We start from the raw sequence: 23,158 nt of genomic DNA, 5'->3' as shown, positions 1-23,158 counted from the left end.
ACATACCGGATGCTCCATGACAAGCCTCAAAGAAAAATGGCAAAACGCGGAAACCCAAATGGTGATGAGTTTGCACAGAGTACTCAAATTCATACAGATTTAGCGATAATCAGGAACCTATGAGTAGTGGTGCCTTTACGTAAACCAGTGTTGAAAGTTGGTCTGCCAACTTTTTGACGGGATCAAATTTTTAACAATTGCCCTACAAATAGATAAGAACCCGAGGAGGGAATGAACTAAATTTAGCCCAAGAGTTCACGAAATTAGCACGCGGCCATCTTTATACCCTAAACAGCATCTACCTGATATTTTGGGGTTTTGAAGTTACCATCACCCCTAACGCGATTTTGCAGTATTTGGTGAATAAATTATAGACGGGGCTGATTTATCGTTTGGTCATGTTTCATACCCCTCCAACGAAAGACAGCTGGCAACCAGACACATCAGTCAAATTCTCCTACGATGCTGAACACTCGGAGGTCTTAGAGGATGCCCAACATACCGCTGTCAGCTCACAGTCGCTATCAGATAAGTCACCCGCCATTGGATCGGAGAGACGTGACAGCAATGAAAGAATTGTGAACGCGATACAAGCGACAAGCAAAGACGAGCTTCCAGCTTCTCTTTTAAAGCACTTACAGGATTTCATAAAATCTCTCAGAGAGCCTCGATATGCAAAGCCACTGGCTACGTTCGAGATCGCTGAGCTGTTCCAAAGGTTTTATACAGATTTCAACATTAAAGCAAATGACTTCACGCAAAGTGACAAAAGAGTGGAGCTAAAAGAGCTTGACAGACCTCTAAACAATCCTTCATGCAAGTACAATCTCATTGTTGAGCGATTGCTGTGCGAGAAGTTTTATTCATCTGTCATGTTTCCTAAGAAAGGCGTCCCGATAGATGAATTCGAGAAAAAACTCAACTATGATTTTGCAATCAAGCTTGCATACCTCAACAGTTTGGACATCAGCTTTAAAAACTTGGATATCCATCTGGATATTGATGAAAATTCGTTTGTGGACAATTTGCATGATCGCATTCTCCCTGAGTTTGAAATATTCACGGCTGAGCGCTCTCCTACGCTAAAGTTGAAGCATCTGTCTCAAGTCCACGCCGAAATTGACAAACTGATAAGAGAGCTTAGCAAAAACACCGTACACGAAATTAATACGGATATTTATCTTCCTATCCTCATTTTCGTTCTGATCAAACTTGAAGATCTGCGGACTCATGCACTCATTTCTCAATTTGAATTCATTAAGAGGTTTCGGAACGATTTTATTTATGACGGAAACGACGATGAAAAAGGACAGTTATTGTACGTCTTCACCAACTTTGAAGCGAGCCTCTCCTATCTTGCCAGTGTGACTTTGGACAATCTAAACATAAGTTTGGAAGAAAGTATCTCCAAAATTCCTGAAGAGAGTCGTGACCAGTTTGTCGATTTCTTGACAAGGCCATTGGTTTTAGAATCAATTGAAGAGGAAATCAAAAAAATCCGACCTCTTCCAACACCTTCTCGTCAACCTTCTTTCCTTCTAGACTCATCTCGGTTTTCCTTGCTGACACCATCTGAATTTTTGCCACTGTACCATGCGGATCAAGGTATCCGAAATATAAGTAATGCTGTGGACTCCAGTATCAAAAGCATAATTGGTAGGGTTTCGTGGCTGAATTCTATTGGAGCTGCAGAAAACCATGATCCTATTTTGGAGTCCACAAGACAGCAGATGGAGGAAAACCTGGCAATACAATCCGCTGTATCTCTTCCAAAGGCTGAAGAGTCCAAAATCACTCCGACTTCATCGATTTCCACCAGCGACTCTCGTCATCATGTACATACTGGCTCTGACTTATCATTACAATTATCGTCACATTTGGATCAACCAGAAACGGTGGAAGATTTGGGAGCATCCACCATTACTTCAGCGACATTGGTTCGCACAAGGTCACAAACAGATTCCATTGTTTCGTCACCAAATGCCCAGGATAAATTTATCAACAAATTTACCAGCAGTATGAGCGGAGTGATGAAGAACTTTCGACCTGTAAGCGCATCATCGTCTAGCTCTTCTCTCAATGTTCACCTGGAGCCCAACGCTTCGAATAATGGAGCCTCTCAAAATGCCATCAGTCCTTTCAATACAGGCAGCAACGCTCAGTCAGGAGACAAAAACAAGCCTTCACTCAACAAGATGCGCAGCCGTACTACAAGTTTGATAAATACGGGCTTATTTAATCAGGAGTATTCAAAAATGGGGAAAGCAGGGCTTCTCAACTCCATCGAGAACGCGTTTGAAAACGTCAAGAACAGAAGCAGAGGAAGTTCTTTGAGTGATCAATTTCAAAACCGTTCTGAAGACCATCACAGGCTTGCCAACATTGAGATCTCTAAATTGGATCGCTTTGGCAATAAGCCATTCGAACAGCTCACTGTCTGTGAGCTATCGCAGATGTATCAAAACTACCAGTATATTTTAAGCATGTTAAATAAGGAAGATAGCTAAACAGAATACATTTCAACACTCAGGCAGTGAAACTTGCCACCCCTAAATAAATTTATATCAAGGAGGAGAGTTACCGTCGTATTTTTGACAGGAAAAAAAATCCATCCTGAAATATAATTCTGTCCCCATGTATTCGAGCTTCAGCAGGTATATGGAGTCCCCTGGGCCGAATACTAAAGAATTGGCCCCATCCCAAGTGCCTAGGTATATTTACAACCTCTGGAGAAGCTATAAGTATTTGATTCTGTCCACTGTTGCCGTGTTTATATTGTTGAACTTGAGTCTGGGTGATCCTAGCAGTTCTGTCAGAAAGCGTTACAGCCTGTCAGACTTTTACCCGCAGAGCTTTTTTGGAAATGCGACCCTGATCAAGACACCACCCCCTCGAAAAAATATTCATGATATGTATACTATTGAGGCTCGACTTGCTCACTATTTTCCTTACAGCGCAGAAGGTGAAATCGAAAACAATATATGGCAGATGTGGCAGCAAAGGCCAGACGACAGGAAATTTCCAGTAAATTGCTTCCCCCACATTCAACGATGGAGATTGGTGAATGACGATTACAACCACAATCTCATTTTGACGTCCGAAGGAGAATCTCTAGTTTCAGATTATCTCAAGGACCAGGTGCCAGAAGTTTTGGATGCACTCCTTAAACTTCCAGATGCCCGGCTCAAATATGAGTTTCTTAAGTACTTGATCGTGTACATTGGAGGTGGACTGTTTGCAGATATTGATACTATTTGCGTGAAACCAATGAAATACTGGTATGAATCTCGCATAATTCCCGGCAAGCTGATGGTGGGAATTTCCACAGATTACAACGACGAGAACTGGACGTTGCTATACAATAGAAGGTTATCGTTTTCCAATAAGCTCTTCAGGGCAAAGTCCCATCATCCTTTCTTGGCAAAACTAATTGCTCGAATCACCTACATGGTTCACAACGATGATCGCATAACTCATGAAATTGACTGGAACACTGCTTTTGAAAATCTGGATAGCAATGGTGAACCGTTAACACAGTGTACTGGGGAATCGGTGTTCACTGACACTTTATTTGAATATTTGAATGAGCTAGAATCCCCTTTCGTCTACAGAGTTGCAAGAACAGACAAAGATTTATTACCGCAGAAGATTGTGGGCCCTGAAACACAACACCGGATTTCATACAAGCTGCTTAGCCTAGCTGTTGGACCGACACAGGTAGACGATGTTATCATTATGCCAGAAATTACATTCAGAGGATCTAAGGAGTTCGAAAGTCACAACTCAAAAAGCATGAAACAAGATTACACAGCAGAATACGATGATGAAAATAAAAGAGAAGGATACGAAAAACTTTACTACGCAAGATCACTGAACATAGTCACATGGGACGACTTCGATAATTCTTAGTCGAAATATAGTGTGGAATATAGGAATTACAGCATTTGAATCAAGATTCACACTTTGCCCCATGGTATGTACAAAAATTATGGGGGCCTTGTGCTATACTGAAGTACTGGCAAGTTTCTCCACAGCAAATAGGGACCAAGAGGAATTTCTATTGGATAGAGTCAATAGATCACATATGTCATGATATCTTTCATAAATTGTTTGTAGATATTACTTCATTTGATATGAGCGAGGACAAATTCAATATGTTGCTTATTGGATCATACCTAGCATTTTAGCGTAACAACGTAGTAATCAAACGACATGCGAGCCAGGTCAGAACAAAGAAAACAATGGGTATGACGTACACATTCATGATCTCAAATCTACTCCGAAGTTTCAGGGGAATCTTGGTTGATTTGGCCCCTTCCACCAAACTTCCTGTCTTGTAATAGTTGTCCATCATTTTATCCTTTTGCACCCAGAGTTTGTTCAACCAAAGTTCAAATTTTCTCATATCCTCTTCTTCTTCGTCGTCGTTCGCATCCTCATTGAAAGTGCATCCCTCAATCGATCTTATATCGATTGCTCTGACAAACATCCTCAAGCTCCTCGGACCCTTTCCAAGCAAATAAATTGAGCGCAAAGTAAACGAGTCCTGAGCATACTCTGTCGCAAGATGGTCGCTGTAAGCCATTGTGAAATCAAGGATAAGATTCGTCTTCTTGTGCATGTGTTTACATGCTAGGTACAACCCCTTCACGCGAGGCAACAACACATGATCTAGTTTGAAATCGAGCTGCTGCCTTGTCATAAAATCATCTGACCTTGGTTTGGTGTTGGGGCTCAAATTCGTACCTTCTGGGAAAATGAGCAGCCAATGTTTCTTGACAGAGCTTAGATGCGCAAACCTCTGAATCATGTACGACTTGTCTAGGTCCCATTTACGATTGAGAAAAATGAAGTCATAATTCTTCATGCCGTACCCCAAAACTGGTATTCTTTCCAGCGACTTCTTCATAATGATGTAAAAGTTCTCAGCACATTCATTCAGATACGATACAAACCACAGGAAGACCCAGTCTGTGTATAGTTGGTGATTGGCAATTAAAATCGCGCTCGTATCTAGTTTCAGCAAGGATCGCTCGGCATTGGCAACAACCTCGCTAGACGAGATTGTGTTGGAATCAAATGACAATTCGAGATCGGTCGGGCATGTAAGACTTGTGATGAAAGTGATCAGAATCACAAAATTGCGCTTTGTGAAACCGATCAGACGCGTCCTTAATCCCTCGTCGCCACCAAATATCACATTCACAAGCAATTGGGAAAAAACAATGCTCAAGCAACCAGTAGCAAAGGTGAGTATGGCAAATACCAACCGAACGACCTGATAGATTGTAGGCTTTCGATTCTGCTGTTGTTGTACACTAGACATGGAGAGAGACTCAAAACGAGCGAGCTAATTTCGCGTAAAATTCAATTTTTTTAACTATAAATGAAGCCTAAAACCGGAAGGAAAGCAAGTGCCTAAGAAGAAAGCGCAGGAACGTTGGAGGCACAACCACCAATCACGTTTCCTGCAGGGTCATAGGAGCATACTATGTAAGTTCCCCAGTAATCGTTGCAGTGCTTGTATCCACATCCAACCTTCGTTGTCGACTTCCAGATAACTTGGGTGAAGTGGTCGTAAACAGAACAGCTTGAACCATAGTTGTAGTTCTCTCCTTCATCGTACCACGCATCCACGGTACCGGTGGTGGTGTAGCCTAGGGCCAAATTTTCACCGTACTTTCCTCCGGAGTGAGTCAAAACTCCGGAACAATCGTACTCGTCAGCATAATTCTGAGCATACTGGGCAAGAGTGTCGTCCCACGTAAGGGCATCAACGCCGTGCAAAGCTCTCTTGTCGTTGTGTTCTTTAAGGATTGCCTCCTGGAAGTCCGAGCTCGAGGAATCAGACGAACTAGAAGAAGTGGTCGAAGTGGCAGATGTGGAAGATGCAGATGATTCGGTGGTCGAGGAGGCCTCTGTTGGAGTTGGTGTTGGCGAGGAAGTGCTTAATGTAGTTGGAGAAATGGTGGAGCTTGGCTGAGCATCGTTGGTCTCGGATGGGGTAGTTGAAGAGCTTGAAGACACCTCAACATTGAAAGTTCCAACAAGGTTGTCGTCGTCTGAGGCTGCCGTGGATGTTGTAGAAACAGGAGTACTGGTAGAGGTTGCGCTCTGAACGCCGCCCACCGCCTGAGTAGCACCGGGAGTGATGACAACGGTTTTCTTGACCGTTTGGGTCACGACAACCATTTTTGGATCAGCTTCTCTCTTGAGATGAAAGAAGGGAGCGGCACTTGCCAGATGTCCCAAGACACAGAAAGTGACAATTGATGATAGCTTCATTTGTTTGGACTAATGAAAGGAATGGAATGAGTCTACTATTGTAAGACACGAAAGAATGAAAGAATGTTTAGATACTGGCTGTGAAAAAAGAGTGATCACGTCGGCCACGAAGTAAGTATTGACAGATAACCTTTGAAGTGCAAAACTTAGAATAAACGTTAAATGTTTGCGTTTATATTCAGCACTGTTAGGTGCGTGTTTCAAGAGCTAGCCACAAGGGGATCTGCTACCAAACACGGTATGCAGAATAAAACAATGCCGACACGCTTTGAAACAATGCACAAAAAGCGTTCACCACTCAATTCTTACGTCTAATTTTCCAAAGGTGCTTGATAATAAATATTGTCACAAGGTTAAAATCTATTGTGTTTTGGAAAAAACCGAGGCGGATCTGGTCTCGTGGCTGGTTTTAAGCGAAAGTCCAGATTCTTTATTCTGAGGGGCCAGTCCATGGCCAGCAGATATTGCTTGATTCGGAAAGATCATCAAGCAGTTCCAAAAGCAACCACCGTGGCTGCTACTCATGTACTTCCTACCTGGGTAATCATGGAAGCTTTGCTCAGGAACGTCATTTTTAGATCAAGTTGAGAATGATCTCTTACATCATTCGGTTGTTCGTTATATTTTATACCCTATTTAGAATTAAAGCGTAGTGCGTATGTTTGGGGTATTCAGGGGAAGCCAGTTTCGATCATTTGAAAGAACTTCTTGCTTCTTGGAAACGAGCCAATCACCGTCAAGTCAAGGACCAACTCCTCCACCTCCGATAACGCCTGAGGAAGACCGTCTCCCTCCCAAACCTCCACGAAGAATACGTACCTCCAAGGACTCAGAATTGAGGGCCTTGTAGTTATAGACTGCAAGTTGAGATTGAAGTTTTTGAAGACTTGGAGTATGTTACACAGGCTTCCAAAATTGTCGTTATCCTTAATTATGAAGGTGAGCAAAGTCATACGTTTGTTTGATACTGGATTGGAGTCAAAAGGAAGACGGGTGTCTGGTAATGGTTTTTTGCCTAGCACCAAAAATCTTGTAGTGTTGCCTTTGAAATCCTCAATTTGAGAAACCTTGACCGGCACGCCATGAATTTCACTGGCAGTCAGCGATGCCATGGCGGCAGTTGTCTGTCTTTCTTCATCCGTCTTCAGAGAAGCAACAATCTCGACTGCCTTCGAAGTAGAGGATGTGTCAATTTTCTGTACTTTGATATTATTATCCAGCTCATGCTTGTGTAGGAATTTATTACACTGTGACCACACTTGAGGATGCGAGTATATGGTCTTGATCTTCGATATGTCTGAAGCAAAGGTTATAAAATTGTGGTGTATAGCAACAAATTGCTCGCCAATCACTTGAAAGTCGGGAGTTTTGACCGAAGAAGCTTGTGAACTGCCACTTTGTTCCAACTCCCTTAGTTTGAGCTTCAGCTGATCTTCCTTGATGAACCAATCACGGAATAGGTCGTAACTCAAGACAACTTGCCCATTGGATGAGTTTTCGAATGGAATTATGCTGTAATCACACTCATCTTTCGAAATCGCTTTGAAACATGAATTAATTGAGGGCTGTGGAAGATAAATTACTGATGCCTCATCTGATAGAGCATAAGGCTCGAATTGTTGGCGTGCAGCCTGCTTAGTTAGCACTTATCTGAGAAGCCTGAATGAACTTACTTGATGTGAGTACGTCCCAGGGGGACCCAAATATGCTACCTTAATTGAAGTCATATTCGCTCATTGATTGACTTTACTCATAGACTGACTTATTTATAGGTAAAAAAAATATTTTATCATAGCAATGAATCCAGTTACATCAGTACACAAGTTAGTTTTCCATACTTTGGGCTAGCTCTATCAGTTCTCCCATGCTGAATGCAGGATCTCCGGAATTGAATTTTCTCAGCAATTCCAATCTCTTCTGGCTGCTTTCGGAAGTCGTCTTGGCGAGCCCACCATAGAATCTCTGAACATTTAGCAAGAGTAGTTGAGCTTCTTGTAAAGTCACAGGTGAGTCTTTCTCAACTTGTCCATTCATCATAACGATTCCCTTGTCCTCTTTTAGTTCTTGGTGGAACATCACTGTTGTGTGAGGTCTGGCGTATTCCTTGTGTAGTTTGTATTCTGCAAGAGACGTAATCAGGACATGTGTGGTATTGGGTCCCACAAAATTCCATTGTACGAAATGAATCTCAACCGGATCACCCTTACCTTCTCCTTCGACCTGGGCATCTTCGCGGGGCAATGGAAGGACAAATGTTGGATTCTTGATGGCATTCTTATGAAGTCTCTCGAACGTGTTGGTTGGAACAACAGCACTCAGGGTATTTTCCCCTTTTTGGAATCTCAGTCTCCAAAGGAACTCAATCTCGTCGGCCTTAAGACCCTTGATCTTCTTCAGATCAAGGTATGAGTTCAAAGTCTTATACGGATCTTTTGGAGTTGATGGGTCTATAGGAGACCTTTCCTTGGCCTTATTTCGCACTGTTTTTTGCTGTGTTTTCTCAAACGCTTCTAGCTCTTTCAATGGGTCTATCTTGTTCATCTCAAGCTTTTTCTTCTCTATCTCGTCCTTCAATTTCTCTTTCAATTGTTCTGCGTCCGCCGCACCCAGTTCCCGAGCCTTCCGATCAAGTTTCTCTTTATACCTGGCAATCACATCTTTATCGATAGCCTTGTATGCGACAAATCGAACCGGCGTGACTTTCGCCGTACGAAAGAAGCACCTTGGTCTCAGAAACATGTCTACCAAAAAAAAACGAAAAATCACGATTTGGCACTATTCTTGAAAAAACATTTATGACATATACATCAGGAGCCCGCGTGCACTAACTGCACTCGAAGTGGCAAATTGACCCAATTATCATTGACCAACTGATCCATATGGCTTTGCAATAGTGGACCTGCGAGCCAACTCAAGCGTGCCAACGTGCCGCCTAGAAATGCATCTCCAGATTCAGCGATAAAGTTAGTGCTTTTTTGCTTTTTTCAATAGCGCCAGTAGATTGAATGGCACAGTCAAGCTCTAAATATCTCTATGAGGGTAGGAAATGGCAGCCCTCGTCAACATCAGCAGTGTATTTGCCTACAAAGTACGCCTCAAAGGATCTTTTAGGCAATTACAATCATCGTGATTTGAGCTTGGATTCGACCCCAAAGGTTGGCATCCCACCCAGCGAGATACAGAATCCTTTCTTACAGAACACGTCTGTCCATCAGGGGACATTCTATGTCATATTTCTTCCCATTGTGGCCGGATTTGTGCTCGCTTTTTTGATAGGTTCCGCTTACCATAGGTTTCGAGCCAAGAGCCAGGCTAAGGACGTGAACTCAACGGATGAGTCTTTTGACTCAGACTATTCAGAACCACTTGATGAAGGAGGAGCAATGCTTGGATTTTTGAGAGACCGATCCCATCGTGTTGCAAACGAGATTACCAACCCTCGATGTTCCAAAGCGCCCAACTCTAGCACTAAGTTGCCAGCCAACAAAGAGAAAGTGTATTATCAGCCACTGACGGATAAACATGATGTCACTACTCTCCAGTTGAGGAAGCTCGAGATCTCTCCAAGCCCCAATTCACCCTTTTCACCGCCTCAGCGACCCTCGCTGCCAAAGAAAGCAATTAGTAGTGTTCTTCTGGATGAATTCATTGAAACCGGGGAGATACCTGCCATTGTTGAGCCGCTGGCCTCGAATGATACAAAAGAACACACACCTGATCCTTATCTGAGTTATCAAAGCTCTTCTCCTTCAAGAGCCTCGAGGACATCGCGATCGAGTCACAGCTACAGCCGAAGCCCTAAAAGGCATTTAGTGAGCTCTAAAAGTCTTTCAAGGAGTGACAAGAGTTTGGGGCTTCCTTCAAATTGATATTTTGTTGCGCTTTCATAATACAGTTTTCTTTACAAATTAGTCAACTACACAAATTAGAAGTGAAAATAAGTAAACAGAAACTTTTGACCTTCACATAATCACACAGCTTCTGCTTTCGTTGTCGGAGACGTTTGCAGCAGCGTTGGCTCCTTTTGGTTTAGCGGTAAGAGCAATACGGGCTGCTTCAGTGAACACTTCATTTACTCCACGATTCTTCATGGCAGAGCACTCCAAGTATCTCAGGGCACCGATCTCCTTCGCCACCCCAACTCCCTCCTCGTAAGAAACAAGCTTCTTACCCGAGGGAGCATTATTAATCAACATATCATTTTGACCAATATCTGGGTCGGTACTTCTCAAGTCCGCTTTCAAACCAACGAGGATGAGCTTGACACCTTCGCAGTGTTCAAGAATCTCACCGACCCATTTGTTTTTCACGTTTTCAAGAGAATCATGCGAATCGATAGCAAAACATAGAATGATACAATGCGTGTCACTATACGACAAGGATCTCAAGCGGTCAAACTCCTCTTGGCCAGCAGTATCCCATAACGATAATTGCAACTGCTGTCCATCAATGAAGATGTCATGAATGTAGTTTTCAAACACAGTCGGCTCGTAAACTTGGGGAAAGTAACCTCTGGTAAAAACATTCAGGAGCGACGTCTTACCACATGCACCATCTCCGAGAATGACTATTTTCCGCTGGACTGAAGGTTAGAATCTGAGTGTCAGTTACTTACCAGGCTTGGGAGGGCTTCCACAGAGTGGCATTTGTAGTAATGTACACTAGCGCGTTTTGATGCCGAAATTATATTGTAGAACCAAGAACTCGAATTTCAGTGTATGCGCTGATGCAATATAGTGTGAGGAACCTTGAATTGTATCAGACTGTGTCCGTTTTGAGGTACTGTTAATGTAAATAGAAAGAGAATTGTAGTACTTTTTTACAGACTCTAAAATTTAGTACGGTGTAGGGGTGCTATCAATATTTTCGAAAACAAACATTTGTAACAGTAGGTTCCAGGATGGTTTCCAAGCAGCAAAAGGCAAGGGATCGAAAGGGGAACAAACTGGCTCAAAATCCCTTGTTGAGAGCAATTAGCGGTTCTCAAACTGATCAGCAGAAAAGAAAAGAAAATCCTCTTATGAAAGCACTGGCGAGTACCAATCGGAAACCATTCAAGAAAAATACACTCGCGCAAGCTCTCAGTACAGCACAGGGAAGTAAGCCCTTTCGCCGAATAGCTCACGAAAGCAAGTCTCTAAAGTCCACCGACAAAACCCTTTCCAAACGAATCGGACTCTCTCCGGCCCAAAAACGAAAGCTAGAAGAGGAGAAGAAGCTTATAAACAGAATTCAAAGACCGTGCGGCTCCAGGTAGTTGATGACTTGCTTGTAAATAGTGAATAAGGGATAAAAATGGCTGCTGTTGTTGTAACTAAATATCTGATGTGCTACTAGAAGGGTCTGAATCTTGTTGGAGGTGTAGGGATGCGTTGTGTGGAGCGAAAAAAAAACTGACGAAAAAATACCCATCCGTTGGACTTCAAATATGTTGACTGGCTTCTCTAAATATGGACAGTACTTTCTTTTGAGTCCTCAATATAGATGCATCTCAATGCTCGGTCACTTGAAACCAGCGCCAAACTCTCAGGTCAACGAGAAAAGAGTTGGTAGAGGTCCGGGATCAGGCTATGGAAAAACATCCGGACGAGGTCAGAAAGGTCAGAAAGCCAGGGGATCGGTCCCCCACTGGTTTGAAGGTGGACAAACTCCAGTCTATAAACTTTATCCCAAGAGAGGCTTTATTAGACACCAAAAGCTTGACTTGCACGAAGTTCCGTTGATTAGAATACAACAATTTTACGATTCAGGACGTTTGAAGTTGGCTCCTGGTGAGACACTTACAATGAAAAAGATGAAGGAAATCGGACTGATCACTGGATCCTTGAAAGACGGAGTTGCCATCTTAGGTACTGGAGCTCCAGTCTACAAGCTCAATATAAACATAGAGTCGACCAAAGCTACGCAAACAGCGATCGAGACTATTGAAAATAATGGTGGGAAATATACCGCGAGGTATTTTTCGAGATCTTTGGGTTACCAAGTTCACATGGCTCCTGAGCGTTTCATGCGCTCGAAAGGCTACGTCCCCATGCAGGCGAAACCAATTGCTAGACGTGATATTCTCTATTACACTAGTCCAGAAAAGCGTGGATACCTAGCTGGCTCTGATTTTGCTCGAATCGTGAAGGACGGAGCTACAAGGGCTTCGGTTGCAAGAAAAGAAATCAAATCGCCATTGGTCAAACACTTGGAAGAGCTCTCAAAGTCCGAGCGGAAAGACTATGGCATCAATGCATTCACCAACAACACCATTGTGAACTTCTCTGACTTAAAATTATAGTGCACCACCCCTTTATTTGTATATATTGTACATGACGTCCGTTCTAAAAACCCATTTTTCTCCATCTCGTATTGTAGCAGCTTCATGGAGCAAACAGTCATCTCCATGCTTATGGAACAAAGCCATACCCTGTTGGGGTTTTATGCTTATTTGTCTTTTGCTTCTATCTCCTTGCTCATTATAGAAAATTGTTTCGCCTCCTTGCAAACCCTTGTCGCTCAAATAGATTAAAACTGTCCATTTTGATATTTGATTTCCAACCTTAACAGACTCATCATAGTGCTTGCCAAAATATTGGCCTTTGGAGTACCTGTAAAACCTCAGGTCCGGATTGAAGGCAGTGGAAAATCTCAATTCTTGCAATATCCATTCGTCCACGGCACCCTGCTCGCTCTGAAATTTCAGTATTGTTTGAAAATGATTATATATCAACCCCGCATTTATGGGATCTCTGATGCAAGCACGGTCATTGACTCGAGACGCATAAAGTTTGGATTTGATGAGTGGTGTGGTTTCGAGATCAAGACCCTTTTGTATGCTGCAGATCAGATCTTGACATTGCTCTTGGCTCCAGAAATTAGATATTGTGAAAATTTGCGCTGGGATAACGCTCTCGAAGCGAGGCTTGTAGAGGTTCACCTTTCCTAATTGAGGTGACTGGATTGATGGAGGGAAACTGAAAGTAGCTTTGCCCTGCCGTTCAGATGCTGAAGTCTTTTTCTTTCTAACCATCTACTATTTACAGAAAACTATACACAGCCTTAACCAGTAAAAAATTTGAGGCTTCGTCTACCAACCTCTGGCGTGGTAATTCAAATTATCCTCCCAATCATCGTCTCTATCTTGATTGTATGCAAGATGGTCGTCATCAATAAACGGCGCATTTTGGGTATCTGTGGTCAGCAACTTTAGTTTGTTTCCCATTATGCCATTTGCAATGATGTTGTTCGACGGCTCACTCTCAGAACTGCTATCTTCATCTGCTGTGACAATTCCATTCATCAATGTAGCAGTAGAGGACTGGTTGGTGTGTATATAGTTGTGCAAGCGTGCATGATTAGAGAGTTCGCTCAAATTCGTGGATGATGCATGAATTAGTTTGTTTTCATTATTGATGGATTCCACAAGATTGGATGGAAGCTCTTTGGTCAACATTTCTCTTGTAGTGACGGCAGGCGAAACTCTTGTAAGATACGAGCTGCCCCGATTTTCTAAACCTGGTCTGCTAGGGTGATGGACGGGGGAGTCCCGGTGAGAATGTGTTCTAGAACGCGTTAGAGATCCCGGGATCTCAATTGACTTAACACTGGACGAGACACTAACAGCCTCTTCAAAATTCTTATCGTTATCTTCCCCAACTGACCTTCCCCTTGATGCCTGTCTAATTATATCATCAGGATGAGATTTGGCTGTTGGTTTGGGCACCAAAGGTGAATGCGTCGAAGGTTTTGTGTCCCTAACTTTAGACTGGCGATGTAAATTCATTGTTGGAAGAAACATATGCGTGGATAGCGCAGTAGGAAGAAGTGTTGCAGCAGTTGGAGGCGCGTTCGACTCGTGATGGCGATCGTAATGTCCGTTATGTACTTCGCTTGCGGTTGCATGGGGTCTCCTATTATTTGCCAAAAACGACGCCAGTGATATTGCAGACTTGGAAAAAAGATGAGGGTTGTTGCTCGAGTTGTTCCGTGTCATTGTTGGCCGCTGGTGATCTGCTGTAGGCACCGGCGAGCTTGCCATTTTTCGCTGAGCCAAGGACTTTGTCTTTTCAGTTGGAGACGTAACCACGTCAGCTAAGGCGTTGACTTTGAAGGCAGAGGTTGAAGCTCTTGATGTTTCTGGGCGGTCAACTGGGCCAAAAGAAGGTGAGACCACTAAACCTGGGCTTTTAGACTTAGGCCTGCAGTTTTCACGCGACTTCTCTGAGACTTCATTACCCATCTTGTCCAGAAATAGACCGCTCAAGAGAGATCTCTTCATTTGTGGCCTTTCAGCTGGCTTTTGAATGTTCGTCTTGCTGAAATTCAATTGTTCTTCTTCTCCTTCATCGTCGTCATCCAAGTCGGAATCACCAGACATCGAAGACCAGTCTGATCCATCTGAAATCTCATCATCTGATGAAAACATGATATGTTGCTTAGTGACAGCCTGTTTTCCAGCTTTATTGTCAAATAGAGACACCTGTGACCTTTGGGTTTCTGACTGTGGTGAGTGCACGGCAGTATTCGTCTTACTGGTGCCATAAAGAGCATGCTGCTGATTTAAGCGCTCCAAGCTTCTATCACACTCTATATGCCGCGGTGCTGGTTTCTGTGGAGATTCAATTGGTGGTTTTTCGTCATTTACAGGTTGACTGAATAAGCTCTTAACTTTTGGAGAAGGGGGCGATTTTGAGGAACCTCCCTCAGCTTCGGGCGAAGGTGTATTCTCTATGAAGAACATATGCCCACGCGACTGCTTGGCTTTGTCGGGCGTTTTATGTATGAGACTTTGCTGATGGTGTAGGTTCTTCTGTGTTAGCTTTTTCGACTCGTCCGAATGTCGCTCATCTTCAGAGATCTGCTCGCTGTCGGAGACATTAGTGGTGATTTCTTTGGTACTCTGCTCAGTCTCGACTGAGGCTGGGCTCTTTGTCCTAGATGTTTCCGAGGAAAAAGCTTGTTTCGAGTGCTTTCTAGCTTTGGTGATAGGGTGCTCTACCTTCCCTGAGGAGATCTGTATCAATGCAGAGAAATCATTTTTGTTGAAATCATTCTTGAGCAAAATGTTACGATTCACAACGCGCCAGCTGATGTTTTCTAGTCGTTTGCCATTTTTGATCACGTCGCTCGATTTTATGAGGGTTGTCCACAGGGTCAACACGTTGCCAAAATCTAGTTGCGCTTGGCTCTGGCTATGCTGTAATGCCTGGACAGTAAGCTGTGATAGCTCCAGGAACGGAGGCGATCTCTTTCGATCTAGTGATTCCATGGTGCCATTAAGAAAGAAAATTCTTTTTGTTACACTGGTCTAGTACGCAAAAATATTTACCGGATGAATTCGTGATGCTCAGCCAAACGTTTTCCCCGGGAAGCGTGACCAAAATTTAGGGCTGTAGATATTGGTCTGGGCAGAGTTTGTTCACAGCAACTTTCAGAATGCATGCGCTTTTGCAATTCTTACCGCCAAGTCAGGATCACCGTTTGTCCATTAACAGACTTTACCGGTCGTTATGGTCATCCAACCAATATTTCTGGGCTGTGCAGGGTGAATGACCCACAGATGAAAAGTACAAAAATTAGGTCCGATTTTATACAATAAATATTTTTCCTATCTTCCCTATCTAGCCTCTGTATAGTTCTTCGATTAGTTTGTTTTCAAGTAGCGTCAGCTTAACAATCCCTTGGACGTGGTGCGGTAAGACCCTCCCATACCATATGACATCGCCGTTCCGCTTGAAGATCAGTACATTTCCTGCGTAAACATGTCCTCCGATATGTGAGATTATTCCCAATTTAGTACTCTCAACGCCATGCAGTTTTAGAACTTCCTCAAATTCTTTTAGGATTAATGGGGCCAATTCCCCGCATCGGACATCTCTTTTTAAGTGACCACAGATCAGCACCAGATCCTGATCTAACTTTTGAGCAGGAAACTGGGCCCTGAAATCTTCCTGCATTTTTGCCACGAGTCGTGAGTCTTCTTCGTCAAGATTATCGGGTATTGTGCTGAGATATCCGATTAAAAACTCTTCCACTTTGTCTGGAGCCACTTCCACCCTGAGACCATCCGGGTATATGCCAATCACTGTATTACCTTCTGTAGTTGGTTGCTCCTGCAACGTCGTCATGCTGGTGAGCACCGGATGGAATGGATCCAGCACCTTACGTTTGTGAGCTTGGATCTCCGATATGATTGTCCCTGGCGAAGTCTCAAACCGACTGGGCCAGTTTTTGTAGTCGGGATCACCAGAGAGCACAATCAAGTGTTTCCAGGGATTCGATTTCGTATGAGCTATGGGCTTCGTATGATCCAGCTGCTTGTTCTTTGGAAAGGTGGGTATTTGACAATATGTGCATCCTGTATCGATTTCGGGCTCTGGGCATGCGGGAACTCGTTTGAGAGGCACCTTGAACGAGTAGAATCGTCTTGGTACACGAGTCTGCCTCCACATCTTGACGATTCGCCCTATTTATCAGTAATCGTCTTCGAGGTCGGCTTTTTATTTTTCAAAAATCTAAAGCCGAGTTACGTAATCCAAGAGCGTCGGAGATCACTAAATGGCCTTGGCCACAGCGTCTTTCGAAACATCGTGGTAGATATCAAATCTACGCTGCAGTGTGATTGGGATATTTCTTCTGGCCTCGTTCAGGACCTCCGGCTTCAGTTCGCAGTAAACGATCTCTTCGCCATGGCTCGCCTCCACCAAAACGTCCCCGTTTGGATCAACCACCATGGAATGGCCATAGGCCTGGTACCCACCACCTTCAACGTTTCTTGCGGGAGAGCACATCAGAACATACACTTGATTATCAATTGCTCTGGCTACAGCAAACTTGGTCCAGAATCGAGGACCAGTGACTGTATTGAAAGCTCCTGGGTAGCACATGATTCCAGCGCCTTGTCTAGCTGCAATCATTGCCAGTTCTGGAAACCTGATATCGTAGCATATTCCGAGCCCAATCTTACACAAATTGTCCAGTTGAAAAACAGTGGCTTTATCACCTGGTGCTAAGGAGATGGACTCTTTGAAAGTCATTTTTCCAGGAATGTCAATGTCAAACAAGTGAGCTTTTCTGTGCTTTGCAACAATCTCTCCCTTATTGTCAAAGGTGAGAGAGGTGTTGTAGATTTTGTTATCTGAGCCAATTTCTGGGAACGATCCTCCTATAATATTGACACTATACTCTTTGGCAAGATCTGCTAGAAACCGAGTTGTCTCTCCTGATGGGATTGGCTCGGAATAGTGTTTAAATTGATCGACGGCATAAGGAGAGTTAAAGCATTCTGGCAAAACGAGTAAATCAAGACTTGGCTCTTTTGCAAGAGCCTTTGCCGCAAAGTCCTTGACTTTTTGCAAATTGGCCTGTTTGTCGGGGCCGGTATAGAATTGAAGTAGTGCAACCTTAATATTCCTGTTAATGATAGACATGCTGTTTTTGATTAACATCAACTGGCAAACACTACCTTTATCTAAATGAGTTTCAATATCGAGTCGGGTATTGAAGCGTTTTGGAAAATTGCCTAATTCGAACGAGTCACGTGCAGAGATGTGACTTTCTGGGCCACCTTACGTTCGCCATACTGGCGCGAATCTACATTCCTACAATGACAGTTTGTGGTAAAACCACTCTATTCCCCTAAAGGTCTAGATAAAGGTTGGAATTTCGTTCCAAGTCCATGGATCATTGAATCTCAGATCCTGATTCAAAGAGCTGATTTGCTTGATCTCTTCCTCGGAAAGATTGAAGTCATTGACCGTTAGGTTTTGGACCAATCTCTCCTTGTGGTTAGACTTTGGAATGACCAAAATGCCTCTTTGGGTAGCCCACCTCAGAAGAACCTGAGCTGGGCTGACATTGTGAGCAGAAGCAATGTTGTTGATGAGATCGTGCTTGAGCAATGAAACAGTGTCCTTGGCTTTAGCGTGGTTAAGCTCCACGAAGGACTGTGGTCCAAAAGAGGAGTATGCAACAACAGCAATGTCCTGAGCTTGGACGTACTTGATCAATTTCTCCTGAGTCAGGTAAGGGTGGTGCTCAATTTGCAGCAATTGAGGCTTGATCTTGCAGCCTCTTAGCAGGTCCTGGACCAGGGCACCCGAGAAATTAGAGATACCAATTGACTTAACAAGTCCCTCCTCAACAAGTTCTTCCATTGCCCTCCAGGTCACGGCCAATGGAACATCCTCAAATTCCCAACCATTAGGACCACAGTAGAATCCTGGTGGATATTTTTCCTCAAATGGGACAAACTTTTGAGCAATTGGGAAGTGGATGTAGTAAATATCCAAGTAGTCTAACTTTAGGTCGTCAAGAACTCTTCTAATTGCCTTTTTGACATTTTCCGGCTTGTGGTAACTGTTCCATAATTTGGAAACAATAACCAGCTCTTCTCTTTTGACCAAGCCATCTTCAATTGCCTTGGCAATTCCCTCTCCAATCTGCTTCTCATTGCCATAGTCCATTGCACCATCAAACAGACGGTAGCCAACTTTAATTGCCTCATAAATCTGCTCAGCACAGATTGACTTTTCGACTTTCCAGCAGCCGAATCCAACTAGTGGGATTTCAATACCATTGTTCAACTTAACTGTCTTGGAAACCATTTTTTCAAAGTGAAAACTGAAAATGTGAAAAACTAAATTTCAGTAAAGGTGTTTTTTCCAAGAAATTCCCCACATATATATGTTTGCTGTTTCAACTGAGTATATTACGTTCCCCACCACCGCCCTTATTCGCTGCGATATCGGGTAAAATTGGTGTGGGGTGTGCGGCCGCTAAAAAAATTACAAGATTTTTCCTGATCTGCGTGTGCATATTCTCATGCCCTTGATCGATGAGATACAGGGCATTCTTCCCGAGGATTTGCCCGACGATCTATCAAGCTACTTACTTTTTGACAAAGTACGCTCTCGATGGCTGATTGACAATCCAGAGGAGAAAGAGTGTTTTGAGTTTAATCCCATTTTGGAGCGTTGGGTACCTGTCATGCAAAATTATCAGCCCGAGAAGAGGCCTCATGAACAAGTAAGCACTTCTGAAGATTTGAAACGCGAAAAACGCCAGCGTCTCGAAGAATTGAAGCAAGAAAAAGAAGAATTGAGGCAGTATCGGAAAAGGAGAAACTCTTGCATCTACGTTAGTCAGGTCCCCAAAGACATCTCCTACGAGGAGCTGGAGGCAACTTTTGGTAAATATGGAGTCGTTGCACAGGATTTGCGCACAGGATCCTCCAAAATCAAAATGTATAAAGACGAGGAAGACCACTTCAAAGGCGACTGTCTAATAGAATATTTAAAGGAGGAGAGCTGTGATCTCGCGATTGAGCTGCTGGATGATACAAAGCTTCGACCTACAGATGAATTTCCCATTCGAGTCTCGAAAGCTGAGTTCAGTTATACCACAGAGCAGAAGCCTCGAGTAAAAATGAAACCTAAGGAACGTTTACAACTGAAGAAGAAAATTGAACGGATACACAAAAAGGTGAACGATTGGTCTGATACGGAAGAAGATGATGAAACGAGGCGGTTGAGAGAAGAAAAAACGCTGATTTTCAAGCACTGTTTCACGCTCAAAGAACTTGAAGACGATCCGGCAGCAATATTAGATATCAAAGAGGATATACGAGAAGGATGCGAGGAGATTGGCGAAATTACAAATGTTGTCCTGTACGACCTCGAAGAGGAGGGTATTGTCAGTGTTCGATTCAAATCTGCCACAGCTGCAAATGATTGCATAGCCAAGATCAACGGAAGATACTTTGGAGGCCACAGATTACATGTGGAGAAATATGATGGAGTAACACAGTACAAGAAAAGCGCAGGAGACGCTGCCGAGGGAGATAGATTGGATAGGTTTGCACAATGGGTGGAAGGTCAATAGATCGTCAGTATTTCGATGACGTAATCACACTCTTAAAAAAATTTTCAGCAAAAGGTCGAAAAACACACAAATCACTATACTATGCCACCAAAGAAGCAAGTTGAAGAAAAGAAGCCCTTGTTGGGAAGACCTGGAAACAACCTGAAATCTGGAATTGTTGGTTTGGCCAACGTTGGCAAGTCCACGTTTTTCCAGGCCATCACCAGATGTCCGCTTGGAAACCCTGCAAACTACCCATTTGCAACGATCGAGCCCGAGGAAGCTCGTGTGATCGTTCCCTCAGAACGTCTCGACAAGCTCTATGAGCTATACAAGCCTCCAAAGAAAGTTCCCGCTTACATTACTATCTATGATATTGCTGGTTTGACTAAGGGAGCTGCCGCTGGTGAAGGATTGGGTAATGCTTTCTTGTCCAACATTCGTGCTGTCGATGCTATCTATCAAGTTGTCAGATGTTTCGATGATGCAGACATCATCCACATCGAGGGAGATGTTGATCCAACAAGAGACTTGGACATCATTTCCAACGAGTTGAGACTGAAGGACATCGAGTTTGCCAAGTCTCATCTAGAAGGTATTCACAAGATCACCAAGAGAGGAGGTCAATCTTTAGAAGTCAAGCAAAAGAAAGAAGAAGCCGCATTGGTTGAAAGAATCATTGAGCTTTTGGAGAGTGGCCAAAGAGTCTACAACCAGAATTGGACTGCCAAGGAAATTGAAGTCATCAACACCATGTTCCTTTTGACTGCCAAACCAACCATCTATTTGATCAACTTATCTGAGAGGGATTACGTCAGGAAAAAGAATAAGCATCTGCTGAAGATAAAGGAATGGGTTGACAAGTACTCTCCAGGTGATGTCATCATTCCTCTTTCTGTTTCCTACGAGGAGAGACTGTCTCAAATGGAGACAGATGAGGAAAGAGCTGAGGAGGAAAAGAGGGTCGGAGCTCCATCTGTTCTACCAAAAATCATCACAACTATGAGAAAGAAGCTGGACCTTATCTCCTTCTTCACTGCTGGTGAAAAGGATGAAGTGAGAGAATGGACTATCAGAGATGGAACCAAGGCTCCACAAGCCGCAGGAGTTATTCATACAGATTTGATGAAAACTTTCATCCTGGCAAATGTTATGAAGTATGACGATTTGATCGAGTTGGGAGACGAGAATGCAGTCAAAGCTGCTGGTAAGTTGCTTCAAAAGGGCAAGGATTACACGGTGGAGGATGGTGATATCATCTACTTCAGAGCCGGTGCAGGCAAGAATTAGGTTTATGTAATGGTGTACGGATGTCATATTGGTCCTACCTCGTCAAGTTGTATTTGAAAAAATTAACCGACTTTAATACACCATTCATGATGCTACGACCACTCTTTAGGCCCGCTAAGAGAGACCTCCGTTTTATCACGAGAGGTTTTTCGCTCTCTAGAATGACTTTAAATGAGCTGAAGTCAAATGATCCAAAGCCCGAAGAAGAAGCACCCAAAATGAAAAGAAAGCCTTTGTCAAGACTTCCTGTTGGAGGCCCAGACTACTCTAAACAAACACTTAAAAAGAACCCGATTGAATTCTTGACCTGGAAGGCTGTTGTTGTGTTTGTTATATTTGGTTCTGCCCTCACTTATGTGTTCACCAATGAGAAAGAAAAGCTCAAATTGAGAAGGGAAGCTGAGCAAAACCGGGGTATGGGTAAACCCTTAATTGGTGGGCCATTCAATCTGATTGATACTGATGGAAAGCCATTTACACAGGAGAACCTGAAGGGCAAGTTTTCCATCATCTATTTTGGATTCACACATTGTCCTGATATCTGTCCTGACGAGCTGGACAAATTGGGTTTGATTTTGGACGGACTCAAATCAAAGCACAACATTGAACTCCAGCCAATCTTTATCACATGTGATCCAGCAAGAGATTCACCGGAGGTTATCAAGGAATATTTGAAGGATTTCCACCCTTCGATTATTGGATTGACTGGAGACTACGATGAGATCAAGAAGTGTTGTAAGAACTACAGAGTTTACTTTTCGACCCCCCGCACTATCAAACCAGGTCAAGACTACTTAGTTGATCACTCTATTTTCTTTTACTTCATGGATCCTGAAGGTGAGTTCATTGATGTTTTGGGTCGCCAGTACGATGCTGAAGAGGCAATCGACAAAATCAAGTCGAATATATCCGTCTACCAGCCTCGAGCAGAAAGAGAAAAGGCCAAGGCTGGGTGGTTGGGATTCTTGTACAAATGATGTTTCAGTGTTTTGAAGACCGCAAGCTATCATCTTTCACATGTACATAGATCAGATAAAACTTATGAGTACGAATATAGGCTAACACTTCGGGATATTTCCAAAACTTTGTGCTTTCTAACGACTACCTACATGCCCATATTGTCTTCTATCTTTCCTGCGTAAATTAAATCCTACGCTTATTTGGGAGTACAAGGATAGAAAATTTTCAACGTCAAGGACGGAAAACACAACTGAGGATTTGTGAATCGCCGCAGAGCCCCACGCTTATTATTTTTTTAGCGTCGACACAGCTCTATCTGTATTTATAGGCACGAATATGTGCAGTTTGTAATATTTGGCAACTTTTATAAATACTATTTGTTCCGCTATAAAGTAGCATCTCAGCCACACTAAAAGGTTGGTTTACGATTAGTTTTGAATGTGTTTCAAACGTGGATCCGAACAGTGTAACTGATCGGGCTTCTGTTATTTTATATGTTATTGAAAACATCGTTAGGGTAGCTATTTATCTCGCGTTTTGTTTGGTGATTCCACGACCGGTGTTTTTAAGTTTTCCTTCGACATGTCTCAACTTTTTCTTCAAGCAGAGGCAAATAGGATGAATTGTTTGTTTGTCAAAACTAATTAAGCTGAATAATCCTTTTTCCAAGCAAACGCGTTCAAAATTAAGGATCTCTTTATAAAACTGATAAAGTCAGGTTGAAAAGGGGGTGATTCAGAAATCCATCAGTGACTCCCGTAGCAATAGACAGACGTCC

The 23,158-nt window shown here is 43.2% G+C and overlaps 17 protein-coding genes across 17 annotated transcripts; 7 read left to right on the top strand and 10 right to left on the bottom strand.

The window, feature by feature from the left end:
* Window positions 1-398: 398 nt before the first annotated feature.
* On the top strand, window positions 399-2,507 carry KL928_001106 (uncharacterized protein; the record flags this gene model as incomplete). Its single annotated transcript, XM_043201435.1, has 1 exon — window positions 399-2,507. One exon carries the CDS (start codon window positions 399-401, stop codon window positions 2,505-2,507), a length of 2,109 nt encoding a protein of 702 aa, XP_043061565.1.
* Window positions 2,508-2,658: 151 nt separating this feature from the next.
* Window positions 2,659-3,909, top strand: KL928_001105 (uncharacterized protein; the record flags this gene model as incomplete). Its single annotated transcript, XM_043201434.1, has 1 exon — window positions 2,659-3,909. The coding sequence occupies one exon, from the start codon at window positions 2,659-2,661 to the stop codon at window positions 3,907-3,909; it is 1,251 nt and encodes a 416-aa protein (XP_043061564.1).
* A 274-nt stretch (window positions 3,910-4,183) lies between these two features.
* Window positions 4,184-5,326, bottom strand: KL928_001104 (uncharacterized protein; the record flags this gene model as incomplete). Its single annotated transcript, XM_043201433.1, has 1 exon — window positions 4,184-5,326. One exon carries the CDS (start codon window positions 5,324-5,326, stop codon window positions 4,184-4,186), a length of 1,143 nt encoding a protein of 380 aa, XP_043061563.1.
* A 92-nt stretch (window positions 5,327-5,418) lies between these two features.
* KL928_001103 (uncharacterized protein) lies at window positions 5,419-6,285 on the bottom strand (the record flags this gene model as incomplete). Its single annotated transcript, XM_043201432.1, has 1 exon — window positions 5,419-6,285. The coding sequence occupies one exon, from the start codon at window positions 6,283-6,285 to the stop codon at window positions 5,419-5,421; it is 867 nt and encodes a 288-aa protein (XP_043061562.1).
* Window positions 6,286-6,956: 671 nt separating this feature from the next.
* Window positions 6,957-8,012, bottom strand: KL928_001102 (uncharacterized protein; the record flags this gene model as incomplete). Its single annotated transcript, XM_043201431.1, has 2 exons — window positions 6,957-7,895; window positions 7,959-8,012. The coding sequence occupies 2 exons, from the start codon at window positions 8,010-8,012 to the stop codon at window positions 6,957-6,959; spliced, it is 993 nt and encodes a 330-aa protein (XP_043061561.1).
* A 97-nt stretch (window positions 8,013-8,109) lies between these two features.
* Window positions 8,110-9,024, bottom strand: KL928_001101 (uncharacterized protein; the record flags this gene model as incomplete). Its single annotated transcript, XM_043201430.1, has 1 exon — window positions 8,110-9,024. The coding sequence occupies one exon, from the start codon at window positions 9,022-9,024 to the stop codon at window positions 8,110-8,112; it is 915 nt and encodes a 304-aa protein (XP_043061560.1).
* A 266-nt stretch (window positions 9,025-9,290) lies between these two features.
* Window positions 9,291-10,154, top strand: KL928_001100 (uncharacterized protein; the record flags this gene model as incomplete). The annotated part of the gene is made up of 1 exon (XM_043201429.1): window positions 9,291-10,154. One exon carries the CDS (start codon window positions 9,291-9,293, stop codon window positions 10,152-10,154), a length of 864 nt encoding a protein of 287 aa, XP_043061559.1.
* Window positions 10,155-10,247: 93 nt separating this feature from the next.
* Window positions 10,248-10,931, bottom strand: KL928_001099 (uncharacterized protein; the record flags this gene model as incomplete). Its single annotated transcript, XM_043201426.1, has 2 exons — window positions 10,248-10,852; window positions 10,922-10,931. The coding sequence occupies 2 exons, from the start codon at window positions 10,929-10,931 to the stop codon at window positions 10,248-10,250; spliced, it is 615 nt and encodes a 204-aa protein (XP_043061558.1).
* Window positions 10,932-11,713: 782 nt separating this feature from the next.
* Window positions 11,714-12,568, top strand: KL928_001098 (uncharacterized protein; the record flags this gene model as incomplete). Its single annotated transcript, XM_043201425.1, has 1 exon — window positions 11,714-12,568. The coding sequence occupies one exon, from the start codon at window positions 11,714-11,716 to the stop codon at window positions 12,566-12,568; it is 855 nt and encodes a 284-aa protein (XP_043061557.1).
* Window positions 12,569-12,580: 12 nt separating this feature from the next.
* Window positions 12,581-13,300, bottom strand: KL928_001097 (uncharacterized protein; the record flags this gene model as incomplete). The annotated part of the gene is made up of 1 exon (XM_043201424.1): window positions 12,581-13,300. The coding sequence occupies one exon, from the start codon at window positions 13,298-13,300 to the stop codon at window positions 12,581-12,583; it is 720 nt and encodes a 239-aa protein (XP_043061556.1).
* Window positions 13,301-13,357: 57 nt separating this feature from the next.
* Window positions 13,358-15,538, bottom strand: KL928_001096 (uncharacterized protein; the record flags this gene model as incomplete). Its single annotated transcript, XM_043201423.1, has 1 exon — window positions 13,358-15,538. One exon carries the CDS (start codon window positions 15,536-15,538, stop codon window positions 13,358-13,360), a length of 2,181 nt encoding a protein of 726 aa, XP_043061555.1.
* A 352-nt stretch (window positions 15,539-15,890) lies between these two features.
* KL928_001095 (uncharacterized protein) lies at window positions 15,891-16,721 on the bottom strand (the record flags this gene model as incomplete). The annotated part of the gene is made up of 1 exon (XM_043201422.1): window positions 15,891-16,721. One exon carries the CDS (start codon window positions 16,719-16,721, stop codon window positions 15,891-15,893), a length of 831 nt encoding a protein of 276 aa, XP_043061554.1.
* A 102-nt stretch (window positions 16,722-16,823) lies between these two features.
* On the bottom strand, window positions 16,824-17,699 carry KL928_001094 (uncharacterized protein; the record flags this gene model as incomplete). The annotated part of the gene is made up of 1 exon (XM_043201421.1): window positions 16,824-17,699. One exon carries the CDS (start codon window positions 17,697-17,699, stop codon window positions 16,824-16,826), a length of 876 nt encoding a protein of 291 aa, XP_043061553.1.
* Window positions 17,700-17,915: 216 nt separating this feature from the next.
* KL928_001093 (uncharacterized protein) lies at window positions 17,916-18,875 on the bottom strand (the record flags this gene model as incomplete). Its single annotated transcript, XM_043201420.1, has 1 exon — window positions 17,916-18,875. One exon carries the CDS (start codon window positions 18,873-18,875, stop codon window positions 17,916-17,918), a length of 960 nt encoding a protein of 319 aa, XP_043061552.1.
* A 217-nt stretch (window positions 18,876-19,092) lies between these two features.
* On the top strand, window positions 19,093-20,151 carry KL928_001092 (uncharacterized protein; the record flags this gene model as incomplete). Its single annotated transcript, XM_043201419.1, has 1 exon — window positions 19,093-20,151. The coding sequence occupies one exon, from the start codon at window positions 19,093-19,095 to the stop codon at window positions 20,149-20,151; it is 1,059 nt and encodes a 352-aa protein (XP_043061551.1).
* Window positions 20,152-20,232: 81 nt separating this feature from the next.
* On the top strand, window positions 20,233-21,420 carry KL928_001091 (uncharacterized protein; the record flags this gene model as incomplete). Its single annotated transcript, XM_043201418.1, has 1 exon — window positions 20,233-21,420. The coding sequence occupies one exon, from the start codon at window positions 20,233-20,235 to the stop codon at window positions 21,418-21,420; it is 1,188 nt and encodes a 395-aa protein (XP_043061550.1).
* A 20-nt stretch (window positions 21,421-21,440) lies between these two features.
* On the top strand, window positions 21,441-22,397 carry KL928_001090 (uncharacterized protein; the record flags this gene model as incomplete). The annotated part of the gene is made up of 1 exon (XM_043201417.1): window positions 21,441-22,397. The coding sequence occupies one exon, from the start codon at window positions 21,441-21,443 to the stop codon at window positions 22,395-22,397; it is 957 nt and encodes a 318-aa protein (XP_043061549.1).
* Between the last annotated feature and the right edge of the window lie 761 nt (window positions 22,398-23,158).

This window comes from Ogataea angusta, assembly GCF_019207475.1.
Source record: "Ogataea angusta isolate 61-244 chromosome Unknown 61-244_NODE_2_length_1002155_cov_89.706849, whole genome shotgun sequence".
In the NCBI taxonomy this organism is placed as follows: Eukaryota; Fungi; Ascomycota; class Pichiomycetes; order Pichiales; family Pichiaceae; genus Ogataea; species Ogataea angusta.
Note: the sequence above shows the minus strand (reverse complement) of the source record. Positions and strands in the feature narration are given on the sequence as shown.